A 16,566-nucleotide genomic window follows, 5' to 3' on the forward strand; every position below is an offset into this window, starting at 1 on the left:
TTTCTATATGGTATGAAGTAAAGAATTTTGTTTTCTTTTTTAAATTTTGATTCTTCATTTTAAATAAACACAGTACATTGATTTCTTAAGAAATATATTTCAAAAGTGTTTGAAGTTTTATAATAAGTAAATTTGTCGTTCTTTATAATCAATTGCAACACTTTCTGACATAGCATGGGCAAATATATTTTTCATTGAATGGTTCCGTTTCGAAAACTGCCGACGTGGGACCATATTCGCGTTCCATTATTCTTTTCAATTCAAGAGCGTGTTCTAAGTGTCTCGCTTCACACACTAGTTTCACCTGCAACAGTGAAATTATATTATTAGTTCTTGTTGATATTATAACGTGTTGAGTGAAAACGTCAAACGCCTGTTAAAAATGATTGTTCAATTCCTTATTTCGATAAAATAATGATCTTAAGTCCTATTTTTAATGGGAAACTTTGATGCTTTTTACCTGTACCCTATAAATTTCATTTTCTACCCATACACGGTCTTGGAATTGCCTCTTGACATTGTATCCTCCGCTTGCCAAAAGCCGCAGGAGTCTCTCAAATTCCTTTGAGGAATCCTTGATATAAACCTATAATTACATTACCTGTTCTATAAATATGTACTATAAAAATGCAGTCGTTTAAGATCTTATTATCGATATTAAAATGTCCTGTATGCACGACAGATGTGTGAAGTACAGGGAATCCATATCTTATATATCCGTATTATGCTATAATTGGACTGTGGACAAGCAAATTATTATTTTTAAATGTATTGCCAGTTTGAGAGGGACATACTAAGGGATAATTTTATCACAAACTTCAAAGCTACAATTTAGCGATTTGTTTAATAGTTATACTGAATAAACCTACTTTAAACTTAATCAGTCTACCCTCAGCCGCAAGTCCCCTGTCCAAACATCGGCTCATCAATACAGCGTCCATGTTACCTCCGCTTAAAATGCATACGACGCTGCAATGCATTACAATGAACAATTATGTCGTTACACTATAATGGTAATGTTCATTAAATAAGTCTTCTCTTAAAAATATTCAATTAACATTAGCATTTTTCAGGCAGGCATGATTTACCCTACCACCAAGTAAGGTGCAAACAAAGGTTAACGCCCAAAAGTAGTAAACATATTATATGTATATATATAAAACAAAAAAATAAAACTTGCTGTTTATCCTAACTAGCATGGGAAACCGCCAATGGTGTGTTTACGTCAATTCTGAAGTAGGTATTATCATAATCATAGAACATTATTCCGAATTAGAACACAGGAAAAAGAAATGTGAACATATTATAAACTGTGGATTAATGTTACGGTGTTTGATATAAAAAATGGTAACCATGGTAACGAAACTGTACTGTAAATTTAGTTCACGTTTCATAATGTGTTTTAATTAAAAATGTGTTAAATTCGTACTTCTTTGTCTTCAATTCAGGCACGAGATTACCCAAAATTGCAGCCAGAGTGCAAGCAGCGGCACCTTCGACTACCAATCTTTCAACTTCCACTAGATGCAGCACTGACCTCGTAATCCAATCCTCATTCACCAACAACTTAAAAATAATATGTATAAGTAAAAATGTTTTTATTAAACAATATAGCTAGTTGGTGTAGTGATAATTTGACGTGTTGATACACGAGGTCATGACATCTTGAAAATTCCAAACATTCAACAATCTATAGGTAATCTCAAAAAATCTGGGAACTAATGTAAACATCAACAAAAATCAACATTTTATGAAAAATATTCTTTAATATTATTTAAGCAATCCCTTTGCTTACTGGTAAATACAATATAAAAATAGTAGGAATATGAAGATTGAACAAACAACGTTAAGACTTAAGTCACACACGTGACAATCTTTCAACCAACTTAGTGTTTCTGTTTGACCAATCACGATTAAACTACACACTACATAATTAGAATTTAATTAGATGTTTTTATCTACTGTAGACACCAAATCATTGCTAATAAATTAATACTATCCTTAGATATATACCTACCATGAGTGCGAACCAATTCTTAAAAGGCCAGCATCGCACTTGTGAGCCTTCTGGCTATGTCCACAGGCGGCCTATCACTTAACATCTGGAACCTCCTACCCGTTTGCCCCCTGTTCTATAAAAAGATATGCATTCGCGAACCTACTGCTATTGCGTATCGAAAACATAAATTTATTTTATACAAATGTAATTTTGTTTGATAAAATCATTACCATTTTATCGAGTAATGGCTTAGCTGTATGAAACGCATTTATTCCCACACTGGGCATGGCAATCGAGTCGGCTGCAGAACTTTGCCACGGAAGGTTCGTTCGTTCCCCCATTTCCAGCGACTTGAAGAATGTGGGAACCTTTTCTGATTGTACACCCTGCAATTCCATTGATATAAAATTCTTATCATTCATCATTACTAGACATGCACAGTATTGCTGCTTCATTTAAGAATAAGTCAAAACTCTTAAAATACTCTGGACTGAAATTTGCTAGGCAACCCATATGGATTATATTTATTGACATATTAAATTAAATATAAAATACGTTTCATTAAATAAGCATCTCGGTGAAGGTCGTTGTATATCGGGATCTTAGACCAGTACTTAGACTCAAAGCCAACGTAAAACAATTTGCGTCACGGTACAATAATATACTCAAAAACAAAAATATTGAGAAATATTAATATTATAAATATCCTTACGTAAACTAGGCAATCGGGCTTCACGTATTTAACAACAGCTGCGACAGCAGCCACGAGACCGCCACTTCCAACTGGTGCCAGAATGGCATCCACGTTCGGAATTTGATCCAGAATCTCTAAAGCCACTGTACCATATCCAGACAGAATATGAGGATGGTCGCGACTAAAATAAAGAGGTAACACATGGAAAAAATCCAGACCAGAAAATGTGTACTAATTGCCAATTAAAATTACGAATGTGATAATAAGTATCGTGAATTGACTTCAGAGAGGTTCAACTAAAATTATTATTTGCTTCGCGTCATTTCATTTACCCATAAAATTTTATACTTTAATTATTTCATGTAAAGTAACATTATTAGTCGAACTATAATGAAGTAACAGTTGTGAAAAAAAGTAATTTAGCTCTGCTGCTCAAATTCCACAATGGTTGTATTTCCGTACAGAGAACTAAAACATAAATTATACCATAACTTGTATAACAAAATCAACTTTAAATATCTATCTTATCTCTTCCGTTCTACGCCCTTGATTTGAGAACTGGCAGTAAATGTAAAATTAGAAGCATTAATATTTATTTCTTTAATGACGAATCACAAGTGTACATTGTGTTACCTACGTGAATAAATGATTTTTGAATTTGAATTTGTGTTTTCGGATTAATACCGGATCGTTGATAACTATGGTTTTTTTTTCATTCCCAAAGTGCATTCGACCGAATACATATATACAGATTTATTTTTTTGAACTAATTGGACTAATTAGGGCACTTCGAAAAAGAAGCCATATCAATATTTAAAAACCGGCAAAGATTTCACAGATCAGCATGGACAGCGGTATGACAACAGAGCGTGCCCGATTGCATTTTTCTATAATAAACTAGCTGACCCTATAATAAAATAGCCATATTTGTAGGAATTTTTTTTTAGTTCAACAAAAATGACTAAGTACAATATAAAAAATAGGCTTTGATCGTAGAGGGGTAGGTAGTAGATTTTCAAATTAGGGGTTGTATGATGTATCATAAAAAAATAAAAATTCTAAAAAATAAAAAAATAAAAAATCAATTTTTGGGGTGGACACGCTTATCACTTAGGGGTTTGAAAGATAGATAGTAGCATATTCTCAGACTTAATGAATATACATAAAAAAAAAATCATAAGAATCGATCGAGCCGATTCGGAGGAGTATGGGAACGAACATTGTGTGAACAACACGAGAATTTTATATATAAGATATATTGAAAAACAGCATACCCATTTATATAAGTCAAGCCCTTTTCCCTTGCAATGGCTCGTGCCAAACGTTGACTCTCAGTAAGATTTCCACCCTGTACTACAATTTTTGCGCCAAGGTTATGACACTGTTGTAATTTATTAATTGCCACGCCGATAGGCATTACGACGGTAACAGGTATACCAAGTTTTTTTGCATAATAACAGAGCCCGATTGCTTGATTTCCCAACGACGCAACAACGATTCCAATTTTTCTCTTATCCAGGGCAAGCATTTCTAGTGAATTCAATGCCCCTCTTTCTTTAAAACTGTCAAAGAAAATATGAAAAAAAAAATTATAATTAAGAATTAAGTACATAAGTAGTTTACACGTTTTTGTCACATCGATTTACAAAGTTTGTGCCTTAAAACCCGGATTAAATTTCTGTCATATTTCTGTAGCTGTAAAACATTTCCTTACCTTCCCGTTCTATGTAGAGTTTCCAACTTGTAAAATAAATTCATAGAGAAATCATTCTGTTTGTGTGATATCTACGAAAAAAAATTTTATTATACTTTTTTATTTTATTTGTAAACTTAAAAAAACACTACACACATACCGCGTACGGCGTTTCTGGCATATATTTTCTAATTCTTTGCATTGCATCCAGTGCATCATTATATGTAATAGTTATTGGATTGTCTGGATCGCAGAACTCATCAAAGTCTTCCTGCAATTTAAATGACTACGTTTAATAACATTTAACTTGAGTTTAATTTATTAAAAACCGGAGAATAGAAATGGCTTTCGTGAGATATTAATTGCGTAACAATAATATTAGATTTCGCTTCACATATAAGATATATAGCCGTAGAAATACATATTTTTATTTAGTTACTTACATATCGTCGGGTCATGTTTGTGTAAGACTATTTTTAGTTGTTAATCCATTGAGAATTTTGTAAAAATTTCGAATTATTTTGTAAAGTAATAATGAAAATCTGTCAGTTGTGACATTTTATATTTCTAATTTAAACTTTTTCCGGTTTCTATTTTATTCATAGAGTTCTTTATGATGTCTTTAAAAGACTTGCAGCTACTAAATAGCTGTTGGATTCCATTTTTGAATTTCCCAATAAGGATGTACCTATCTAACATCGAGGAAAACATGCGCAAATAGGGACCGGACAGTACGGCTCTTCATAAAATTGACATTTATTTGGAAAAAGACGCTCCATTACTCTCTTGAGTGTACATGCATGTCCAATATCACGGGTTTCACAGAGTACTTTTAGCTGAAATAATTGAATTGGTTGATGCATTAGGGTGCTCTATCCTAATTTCCTTCAAATTATAGTCGAATAGTAACCAGCTCGCGTTGACTTTAAAAATAATGACATTTTTTATCTATTTAAGGCAGATTAGGAGCAGTCTCCATGGAGATTTTGCTCTAAACGCCTAACAGCTCTCAACACATCTGCTCATAGTCTAGCTGACTGATTGCAAGATAAAGTCTCATAAAAAAAAATTGCAAGTTTGTAAATAACTTTTTAAGGCAGATTATCAAAAGACATTAATTACTTAAAAATATAAGAGAGCCAGCGTTATTACTACTGTTTATAGACAGAGAGATAGAAGATATTATGTACAGATTGTGTTTTCATGGAGAGAAATAGAAAACCGTTTCTATTATAACTGGTGAATTATCAAAACTCTGAATTATAGAAATACTGACATAACTTTTATCGAAATCGTCGTCGAGTAATGGTTTCTCAGATAGGTATTGAATAACATTTGCACCAACATTAGCTATCATACTGAGCACCTTAAGGTGTTCCCATGGCTCATCGAGACTTAAACGTACCTAAAAAAATATTTAAGTACGTTAAATTGATTAATTCTGTACTAAATATTTTAAAATTCACCAAATACTATTCAAAATCAGTGGCGCTACAACCTTTTAAGGTCTGTTTCATGATCATTTGTTAATCTAATAGGCAAGTAGGTGATCAGCCTCCTGTGTCTGACTCACGCCGTCGACTTTTTGGGTCCAAGGTATGCCGGTTTCCTCACGATGTATTCCTTCACCGTTCGAACGAATGTTAAATGCGCACATAGAAAGAAAGTCCATTGGTGCACAGCCGGGAATCGAACCTACGACCTCAGGGATGAGAGACGCACTCCGAAGCCACTAGGCCAACACTGTTCAAAATACTATTTAGCGCTACAAAAACTATATGTTTTACGGATGCATTATATGTATACTTTATAATTTTTCGTGCTTTAACAACTACCAACGTAGTCACATGAAAATAATATGTCTCAAACTTAAAATTCACTGGAGCACTTTTATGACATATATATATATGATATATTTAACTCACACTCAATTTAACAATTCGACCTTCGATTATTTTCGCTCTTTCCAAACACCGAGGAAGGATCAAAGTGTCTATGTTTCCACCAGTCAATACGCAAACAACACTGAAATTTCAAAAATCTAAACTGACAAGCTGGTTATATATATTATATATAAACTAACCTTTTTATAAAAAAAAACAAACCTTACGGCCAAAAATACTGGCTGATATGTATTATTTTTTTTACAAAGAAGCTATTTTTTGTTTTTAATAATAATAGGAAAAACCTAACAACATACGTTTTCTTCTTTAACTCTGGAAGTATATTTGGCATTGACATAAATGCAGCCAAGCTTGCTGCGCCTGCTCCTTCGACTATAAGCTTTTCTTCTTCTACCAAATGTAGCATCGCGCGTGATATGCAATCGTCATTAACTAAAACCTAGTAAACATATTATGAGTCAATCTTTTGATCTTTATCAAGTTTTTGACATTCGTTATAGACATAATTTTAAAAATAGAACACTGTTCATAGACATACATTATCTATTACTTAAGTTACTTAAAATGACACCGCAAACCATTTTATCAATGAGGCCCCTTGCCGTATGGAAAGCGTTGTATCCAGCCGTGGGCACTATTAAAGATGTGGCTAAATTATGCGTCACAACTGTTTGGTACGGGCGTCCCTTTTCCATGGCATTGAAGAACGATCTTGAAGTTTTTGTTTGCACACCCTAGACAAATTAATTAATTCTAGCATTTAAGTTTAATAGCAATTCCATAGTTTAGAGAGTTCAAAGCAGTAATATTGGAATAAAACTCAGATAGAAGAAGAAATTATTCTTACGTATACTAATATTCCTGGTTTGATATGCTTAACTGCGGCTGATATGCCAGCAAGAAGACCGCCTCCACCCACAGGTACTATGATTGCATCGGTCTCTGGTAGTTGTTCCAAGATCTCGATCCCTATTGAACCAGATGCAGCTATGACGTTGGGATTATCGTATCTGTTAAATTAATACTAAAATAAATACTACTTAATAAATTAATTGGTATTAATTTGATTAAGTTAATAAAGATTTATATGCGCAGCACAGATGCTTTTTAGCAGTCGAAGCTGGCATAGAAACTTAGCATGGTTGCCTATTTACGTCCATAAATAGATAGAAATAATTAAATATCGTAGATAGGGTATTTTACTAAAAGAAGGCTTTATGTTATTTTTAAAAGTTAGTAAATCTGCACTCAAAGATTTTCTAAAAATTACTTGCCTCGTCTGGGAATCGAACCGACTTAAATGTAAAAAAAATCCTCACTTGTACCTGAGAAATTCCATTCACTCACGTACTCACATGTACCGCTCAGAAATGACGGCATAGTGCTCAAAGTTATTTTCAGATATAGTAAGAGCCTTCTAAACGTAATTCACGTTGGGTCATTTCACAGGTATTTTTTTGTTCATGGGCTTGTGGTCTATACCATTGAAACTCAAATATTAAGAAGAATTTGACCAAACAACCATACCCGTTTATATACACTTGTCCCCTCTTTTTAAGCATAACAAATGCCTGTCGCCTAGCATCATCCAGAGTCTCTCCGTAAGACACAACAAAGGCACCTAGTTCATGACACTTTCCCACAACATAAACTGGTGTCGTTGACGGTAGAACCACAGTCACGGGTATGCCTAAACGTTGACCATAAAATGCCAAAGCCTGGAAATAAATAGCGTTTGAGAAATATGATTTAACATTTTAACAGATATGATTTTTGTATTTTGATGCTACTACTACTACTGGAAACTTGTCAGTTCTCGGTATGGTAAAGTTGACGATGAATGCACAGATCGTTGCAAGAATTTAAATTATATATTTGATACATTACAAACTAGGCATTCTTCAAAGAGTAGAAAAAAAAATTAAATCTTAGTCAGTAGAGCTTCCGTTTAGCCGGCATTGTCGCCAACTTTATGGCATGGTATATAACTTTGAGGTGCAAATTCGATTTCCGGCAAAACAATATCGTTTTGATTAGGCAAAGAAAGCTAACTTATACAATTAAATTTTCAATATTAGATGAAGACATATTTGCGATCATTATGTATTAGTGGTAAAATAATAACCTACTAATAATTTGATTGCTGTAGTTATAAGTAAAACTTATAACAATTCTATTATTTGTATAAAAATTAAAAAGAATTATGTGTAGTTTTGTCTGTTTTTTGCTAAATGACTTGTTATTAATTGTGGTTGCTTCTTTGTATTATTTTAACATGTTTTCTTTTTTATGTTGTGTTACTGTTAATAGTCGGTGCAAGGAGATTAATTATAGGTTCAATGTTTGTGTAATAAAAAATATATTATATACTATATAATGGTATTTTAAATAATATATGTTCTAATACTTTACCAACGCCCAATTGCCCAAAGAAGCTGTGATAACACCATGACATTTCTCGTCCTCATTTAATACGGACAACGCGTAAAACGCTTTTCTTTCATTACAGCTGTGATTAAGAAATTTTAATTGCATGACATAAAAAGTAAGTTATCAGTTTGTATGTGGTATTGTTGGATTTAAGAGTGATGGTCTATTAGCCATTCCAAGCAGGTGTGATAATTGTTGTGGTGCGGTTTGTCCACAAATTACATGGCAACAAAATTATTTCGAGTTATTTTACGCTTATTTAAAATAACTCGAAATGATTTTGTTGCCATGTAATACGTCGTCGTCAAACGGCAAACACTTTAAGCACCTATTTCTATCTTTTCGCTTTCGAGTCGATAAATAATAATTTTAAACAAGTTGAAGATTTATTTTCATTTCAGAGCTCCTGACAAGACACAAGACCATACCAATGTTTCATACTACAAACCACGGAGGTTTACAAATGTAATATATTATTATTTATATTATTCTGTAAAATAATATTAAAAAATATAACAAAAACTTACCTGCCAGTTTGATAAAATATCTCAACTTTATAGAATATTTCCATATCAAATTTAGCACAACATTTTGATCGCTGAAATATATTTTATTTTACAAATAACGTGTATTTAGCAAGAAGTTATTTTTGCTGCAATTGTGTTCAGGTAACAGCTTAAAACTTTCTAAAGTAAAAAACTTTCATTTATCTCTTCAAAGAAAAGATAACGTTCTAAAATGAACAAAATACATTTTATTAAAAAAAATTAATACTAAGCTTAGGAACGATAGACTGGTAAGTTCATTGACATTAGTAATTTAAAACGAAACATTTATGTAATTGTTCTAAAACAGTTAAGTTTGTTCATAGTTTCTTTATTCAACCTATTTTGATAAAATTGTTTGAGATAAACTAACTTTATTTTCGTGTTATATTAAATTTACCACTAGAGGAGTCCTTGGTATTTCTTCACTTATCGCACGGTAAGCAGTTAAGATATCTTTATATGTTATTGTTTTTGGAAAATCAGGATCGCAAGACGGATCTATTTGTTCTTCCTGAAAAAAAAATCTTTTAAAACTTCGAGTACTTTGTATTACTTCTTTGTATATCATCATAAAAATTGTTATTTCGTTCGTCAAAAAAATATTGTTTTATAAACATTTACGGATAATTGACTTCGCTGATAATACGAGATTTACCCCGATGCTTTTAGGAGGTAGAATATAAAAATAAAAATCTCTTTGTTTCTTTTGAGATATTTAAAATAAGTTCTTTTTAATTCGATCTTGTACTTTATGATGCATTTCTATAATTCGATTAACCACAGGTGGCATTATTTTATACCCCAGCAAATAAATATCACATAAAAAGTATGATACAATGCCTATGCCTGTGCCTACAAAAGTAGAAAAGTTACACGTAATTTTTATTTTCACTGTTTTTTTAGCTTCTTATTTCTGTATGGCTTGTCTGGAAGTTAATTTTCGGGAGAGTTTCAGTAAAGGCCGATTTTCATTATCTTAGTGTTTAGCAGAGTGCTTTAGGATAGTACTTTAGTTGAAACATGTAAACGCTACTTGCTTTATTACGGTTCTACTTCAAGTTGAATCAAAATAGAATCGCTTTTTATTCCCACGCCCGCGCACCCCCCGAGATCTTCCCTCGTTGTGTGTAAACACGTAATTTAGTAAAATCTTTAGGAGAGTGCATAAGTGCCGGGAAACGCGTGCGTGTTTTTTGATTTTTAAAGATGGCTAAATGGTCGGAAGATACAACTATCAAATTTGTGTCTGAATATGTTGTTCACGAATGTTTGTAGAACGTTAAAAACAATTTATACAAAAACAAACAGGCTAGGCATTCGGCATACACTGCCTTAAAAGAAGCTATTTTGTTTATTATTTATATTAAGTTTATTTATTTCGAATAAAATCTCGTCTTCTATTTGTTCCATAACTACAGTTAGTATTTTGCGTAGAATAGAGCGTATTTGCCGACGTCGTTGCGCGTTCATTGTGGCGCTGTAATGATACTCTACTGGAAGAAATGTAAACGTTCACTCGCAACGCACTAAAGCACTAAAGAACAATGCCTTTCAAGTTGTACTAAAATACTCTCCTAAACACTAAGATAATGTAAATCGGCCTTAAGATGTGCATCTCCTAGCAGATTTTTACTTTTGTTGTTGTTTGTAATCTAAATACGGTGTTAGAAATTATTATACAACATGGTCTACTCAACAAAGTGGCGGTAGGCTAAGTCGCATGCCTGCAAGAAGAATGATCAGTTACACACGCAGATATACTGCCGTACATGATATACCTATTCCGTTACCACTATGTTAAGTGACAATTATATAGTTAAAGCTAGTATATAAGTACTTACTGAAGTAGGACACCAAGGGGTAGGACAGACAGGTTTTCTTTTAGCCAATACTGCGGGAGCTTCACCTAAAGATTCTTTCAGCGGTTCTTGTTCAAATTTAAGTTTAGGGAGTTTTTCCATAGTAGAATTATGTAATTAACTTAATATATGTAGATTGATTTGTTATAGAGCCATAATATTATTATATGTGTGTATGGATTTTCATAATAAATTATTGTTTAATTAAGACATTTTTATTGCAATTTATTTATTTATACGAACCACTTGCGACAGCTTAACTGTCACACTACATTGTTGACTACATCGGGTTGCACAGAGGGGTTAATTTTGTTTATTCTAAGATTAACATAAATAATACAGATTATATAAACATTCAAATTTAATGCTTGATTTTAACTTTGACGTAAGGGGCTTAAGACAATCACTTCAGGACACGACCCACTACTGGCAAAGGAATTGGTATGAGAATGATATTAGCTCATTCTTTGTCACGTCACCATTTCCATACATATTCGTGTGGTGTTAATAGGTCACGCATGTCGCAAAGTGATTTTGTCCTAAGCACTACTTTAAGTTCATGGTCAAGGTCAAGTAAAATATGGTTCCTATCATACCTTTTAATTATAGCGGAGATTAATCTGCTCAATAAAACCAATGTCTACACGTTTATATCTTATTTATAAACAAGATGTAACAAGTTTTTTTTATATAAAATTGTTTATTCATTAAAATATATATCAGTTACTTTATGGAAACACGGAAAACACTATTTCTGCATACAAACTGGGTTGGGCGCCAAACATGGTCCGCGTCGGGCACCTGGAGATTTTGCCTGACTATCACCCATTTCTGGGAAGTAATAATGCTTGAATTGTTTCTTTACTTGTTCAACAAGTTCTTTAGTGTGGTCCCAACCCCTGGTTTCAGCTATTACTTTAAGCTGAAACATAATAAATTTCTATAATAAAATGTAGAAGATGTAAGACAACTATACATTCAAACAGTAGCATCTTTTATGCTCAAATTTGGCCTCCGATTTCTGGGCACTTTATAGGCACGCCTATAAAGAGATCGCCATCCTGTTGATGTTGCATCGTCGACTTTTGGGACTTAGCGTGGTATTTTTCACGTTGTGTTGTTCCTTTACCGAATGCGCAGGCACGTTGCAAACCTATCCTCCACTATATTGACGCACAAATGCTCACCTCACAGCTAAAGATGTCTCCTTTGACCCAAGCTCTCTCAGGAATACAATCCCGAAGTGTTACTCCCAGGTTTGCCATCATTCCACATAACTCTGCCATACCTCCAGGACGATCGGTGACGGTTACTTTGAATTTAACTAGTCGTCCTTCAGCAGCCATCCCACGCTCTAAGGCCCGGGCAAGAATTGTTGTATCGATGTTACCACCACTTAGAACACAGACAACTCTGTAAAATAATCTCATCTTGAACTATATCAAAATACAATAGATTTTTGCAATGATGATTATTGCAAAAGTTTAAAATCACCTGTAAAATATATGATTCAAGAAAATCTAGAAAAGGGTTTTAAAAGAATTAATGGGTAACTTTTGATATTGCTACATAGAACAACGAATGATTGACTAACTAATGATAGCAGTAATATAAGATCAAGGTTTATAATATGTAGTTCTAACTCTGGATCGCCAAAGTTCTACAGTCAACTTTATTCAAAACTAGCAAACCCGGCGAACTCCGTTTCGCCTCCAGATGGCTTCGTTTTATGTAACATTTCGTTTGGTGATCCCGCTTTTCTGTTGAAAATTTCCCTGAATTTTCTTTGCTATAAACCTCACGGAGCCCGAGACCTTTCCAACGAATGCAAAACCGTGGAAATCGGTTCGCGCGTTCTGGAGTTATAGCGTCAGGAAGGAAAACCCGACTTATTTTTATACAGTAAGATATGCTAACTTTTTCCCTTTGAGGTTCGGAAACAATCCCGCCATGATTGATGCAATGGTGACTGCAGCACCGCCTTCAACCACAAATCTTTCCTCCTCAACGACGTGCATTATAGCACGAGCTACCCAATCTTCTTTAACGACCACCTTTGTGAACATAATATTGATTTTAATATAAAGTTGTAATAAAAAACCCTCATTAATTTATATATCTTCATACTTCTCTATATATTAATTCTCTACTATATTAAACACATTTAGCGGTTGATTTGAAGGACCAATGCACTGCTGACATTTGTAAAGCTTTTTATTTTATTGTTAAAATTTAGTGTTATTTATAACATTACCAATAAAATTTAAATATAAATATTTTATGCAGAAGAAACTAACTTTCACAAGTGGTTTTACCGGATTATTTTGATAATTGAGTAAATCTTAGTAAAAGTTAGTTAACGCATAAGTTTTATTAATATTGCTAAATTTCTTAGTCTTATTCAAATGATTTTTACCCGACCGCTGCTGGAATTTTATGATAAGTATTTTACAATTGTTATCGTTTATGAGTTAATACATAGATATATACAGAATAATGTTATTTGTAAGAAAATTAATTTAATCCACACGAGAAAGAGCACTAACCATTTTATCCATAAGACCTTTTAAATTGTAAAACGTATTTACGCCGACCATGTTAACAGCTAACCCATCAGCTATTGTTGAATCGATTGTTATAGCTACTCTCTCATTTTTTTTCAAAGCTTCGACCATACTACAGGCTTTTTCTGTACAAATTCCCTGTAAATTGAATCGTGACTGAATTTTAATTATGTAATTTCATGTTTTTCAGTAGATGAGGTAGGCCACGGATTTCATATAATAAATCATCGACTGAAGATGGAAAGTCTTAAGCATGCGGTATGCTAAAGAATCTAAGAAAAGGCGTAAATATGTGAGACGTTACATAGACTTCAGCATCCGGTTTCAAATGTTTCACAGCAACTGCAATGCCGCAAGCCAAACTGCCACCTCCAACAGGGACTAAAACCGCATCTACTCCTTGAACTTGTTCCATTATTTCAATACCTATAGTTCCTTGACCGTCTATAACATGAGGATGATCATAGCTGAAAAAATATTGGTTGTTTGTAAAGTATGTTTACGATCGAGATGTTTACGTGATAACGTCTTATTGGTGATATAAGTTTTTGGGAAGTAAGGAATTAATGAAGATAAAATTTTTTTCAAATTTTAAATTACATCTATCGTTTTATTCACACTTTTGATGATAAATTTCGGGTGTAAAATGACAAGTTTACTTATTCGACTATGATATACATTTTTCTTCATACATTCACGGAATGACTGGCAGCGCTCGAGATGAGACGGGAGATCGGTCCGTCTCTCTCTCGTTATACCTGCGATCGTGCTCGTGAGGTTTTGGTGTGACACAAGTTTCTGAACATGTCACCCGACTAAAACGATTTTAAAGACGTTATCACGTCAAAAAATCAAGACAAGTATTTTCTTCATGTATCATTAACTAGGTTAATCCATTATGCTTATGTAAAAATTTCGCAGCTACCGACCATTGCTTTAGCAAAGGTCGTTTAGTAAAAAATTATCGGTGCGTCATACCCATTAACATATCGCATTTTCTTTTCCTTAGCTATACCCATTCCAAAGCGTTTCGCTTCGGCAATATTATTGCCATGTAGTAATAGCTTTGCACCAAATTTTTCACATTTAGAAATCTTCGTGATAGGTGCCTGTATTGGCATTACAATTATACAAGGGATTCCCATAAGTGTTGAATGGTAGGCGAGAGACAATCCGTGGTTACCAGTCGAGGCTGCTATCACGCCAGCTCTTTTTTGTTCGTCGTTAAGTAACATTAGGGTGTTTCTTACACCTCGCTCTTTAAAACTGAAAATATAAACACGGAACTTGGCATTACATTGACTACAACATCATATCATCGAAACTATATTTAATCACGACTAGTACAACAGATAAGGTTATAATTTTAATACTTCGCAAGATAAAATTTAAAAATGATTCTAAGTTACCAATCAGGCGTACTATCTCCCTAACCTAGCCGATATGATGGGTCTAAAATCAGTGAATTTGGTAAAGTATACAAAAGTTTACCATCCAGTGTATTGCATGAATTCTTGTTTAAGATAAATTTCCATCCCAAGTCTGTCAGACATAAGTGCCCTCTGAAATATATTTTGTTCATTGAAAATATCTTAATTTTTGTTTTTTTATTGAAATAATAAGAAGATGTATATTTACAGACGTTAGTTAGATTTGGAAAGCGATAAACTAGAATACTAACCGTGCAGGACGTCTTTACAACAAATCCAGCAATTCTTTTCGATGCAGCCAGTATGTCGTCATATTTAATTTTTCGTGGATTGTTAGGGTCGCAGAACTCGTCAAATTCTACGTCCTACGACACATGTAATAGTAACTATAAACTATTAACTAAAGCTCTGACTATTTTTAAATTAAAATCTCGCTGTTGCGTCTCGTGGGCCTTGACAGCTATCAATTAAACTAACTAAAATCGATTATTTTTATTCATAGATTTTTCACGCTAAAAAACAATCGATTAATTTACCGAGAATGTCACATCTCTTATAACCAATAGAAAAGTAGAAAATGGCGGATTGTTTACAAATTTCAATACATTAATCACAAAACTTTATAAAAATACTTAAGACGCATTTCCGGCAGTAAAAATCACTTGGAGGTGTTCCAATCAGATTCGGGTGACCGATTTTAAGGCCCAACCCAATATTTGACCCACGCATATTTACCTACTACTTTGACGAGCTCAGGTAGAACACCCGGCCACTACTGCTTTAATCATTACAATCATCACTAACAAATATATCGCGTCAGTATACACAAAACCTATTTAATGTAGATTTTGTATTTGTCACAATATATTGATAGCCCCAATTATCGTGAATATTGCTGTTTTCAACCCTCAAGTCGTGAGAATTCCGTTTAAAGCTTAAAGTTTTATCTTCTAGATGCCTTAAGTTACTCGTACGGCGAAAGGAAATATAGTGAGGAGGAATATAGTAAGGGTACTCTTTCGTACTACCTTGCCACTTTATAAAGAAAAAAAAAAGATTAATGAACCGTGCAGAAATGTGAGATCTGATGTTTGAACAAGATGATAACAATATATTATACTTACGTCTTGCATTGTGGAAATTGTGTTTTGTATTATATAAACAAGGAATTTTGTATCATGTTTAAACTGAATTAAATTATTTAGATATTCCAAAAGCCTACATACATTTTAGAGTTTGATGTGTGTCATAATTCGTCGTTGATTTATTTTGACGCATGTGCTATCAGCCAGTATTAACAATGATGTTATTGGGAAGTTTAAAAGTGACTATATTTCTTACTATGCTACTTCTGCGTAGAGATGTTTATTTTAAAACCACTTGATGAAGCATTTATAGAGGAATGAAGTTCTTTTTATTAGTAAATGGAAAGGAAATCACATTGG

At 33.3% G+C, this 16,566-nt stretch overlaps 3 protein-coding genes across 4 annotated transcripts; all 3 read right to left on the bottom strand.

The window, feature by feature from the left end:
* Nucleotides 1–77: 77 nt before the first annotated feature.
* Nucleotides 78–4,970, bottom strand: LOC125054429 (L-threonine ammonia-lyase-like). The gene is made up of 10 exons (XM_047656316.1): nt 4,830–4,970; nt 4,547–4,657; nt 4,408–4,478; nt 3,968–4,255; nt 2,712–2,874; nt 2,230–2,385; nt 1,430–1,566; nt 870–969; nt 461–586; nt 78–304 (listed from the first exon to the last, which is right to left on the bottom strand). Exons 1-10 carry the CDS (start codon nt 4,842–4,844, stop codon nt 149–151), a joined length of 1,323 nt encoding a protein of 440 aa, XP_047512272.1. The 5' UTR covers nt 4,845–4,970; the 3' UTR covers nt 78–148.
* A 100-nt stretch (nt 4,971–5,070) lies between these two features.
* On the bottom strand, nt 5,071–11,642 carry LOC125054424 (L-threonine ammonia-lyase-like). 2 transcript variants are annotated; one of them, XM_047656310.1, is made up of 11 exons: nt 11,110–11,642; nt 9,666–9,779; nt 9,248–9,318; nt 8,703–8,799; nt 7,818–8,008; nt 7,138–7,300; nt 6,869–7,024; nt 6,587–6,729; nt 6,312–6,411; nt 5,663–5,791; nt 5,071–5,222 (listed from the first exon to the last, which is right to left on the bottom strand). In XM_047656310.1, the coding sequence occupies exons 1-11, from the start codon at nt 11,227–11,229 to the stop codon at nt 5,079–5,081; spliced, it is 1,428 nt and encodes a 475-aa protein (XP_047512266.1). In that variant the 5' UTR covers nt 11,230–11,642; the 3' UTR covers nt 5,071–5,078. The 2 variants fall into 2 exon arrangements, with proteins under 2 accessions (XP_047512266.1, XP_047512267.1); XM_047656311.1 differs by lacking the exon at nt 6,869–7,024.
* A 126-nt stretch (nt 11,643–11,768) lies between these two features.
* Nucleotides 11,769–16,475, bottom strand: LOC125054426 (L-threonine dehydratase catabolic TdcB-like). Its single transcript, XM_047656314.1, has 9 exons — nt 16,246–16,475; nt 15,373–15,486; nt 15,183–15,253; nt 14,670–14,957; nt 13,996–14,158; nt 13,674–13,829; nt 13,045–13,181; nt 12,315–12,540; nt 11,769–12,049 (listed from the first exon to the last, which is right to left on the bottom strand). The coding sequence occupies exons 1-9, from the start codon at nt 16,252–16,254 to the stop codon at nt 11,876–11,878; spliced, it is 1,338 nt and encodes a 445-aa protein (XP_047512270.1). The 5' UTR covers nt 16,255–16,475; the 3' UTR covers nt 11,769–11,875.
* Nucleotides 16,476–16,566: the final 91 nt, after the last annotated feature.

This window comes from Pieris napi, chromosome 12, assembly GCF_905475465.1.
Source record: "Pieris napi chromosome 12, ilPieNapi1.2, whole genome shotgun sequence".
Classification (NCBI taxonomy): domain Eukaryota; kingdom Metazoa; phylum Arthropoda; class Insecta; order Lepidoptera; family Pieridae; genus Pieris; species Pieris napi.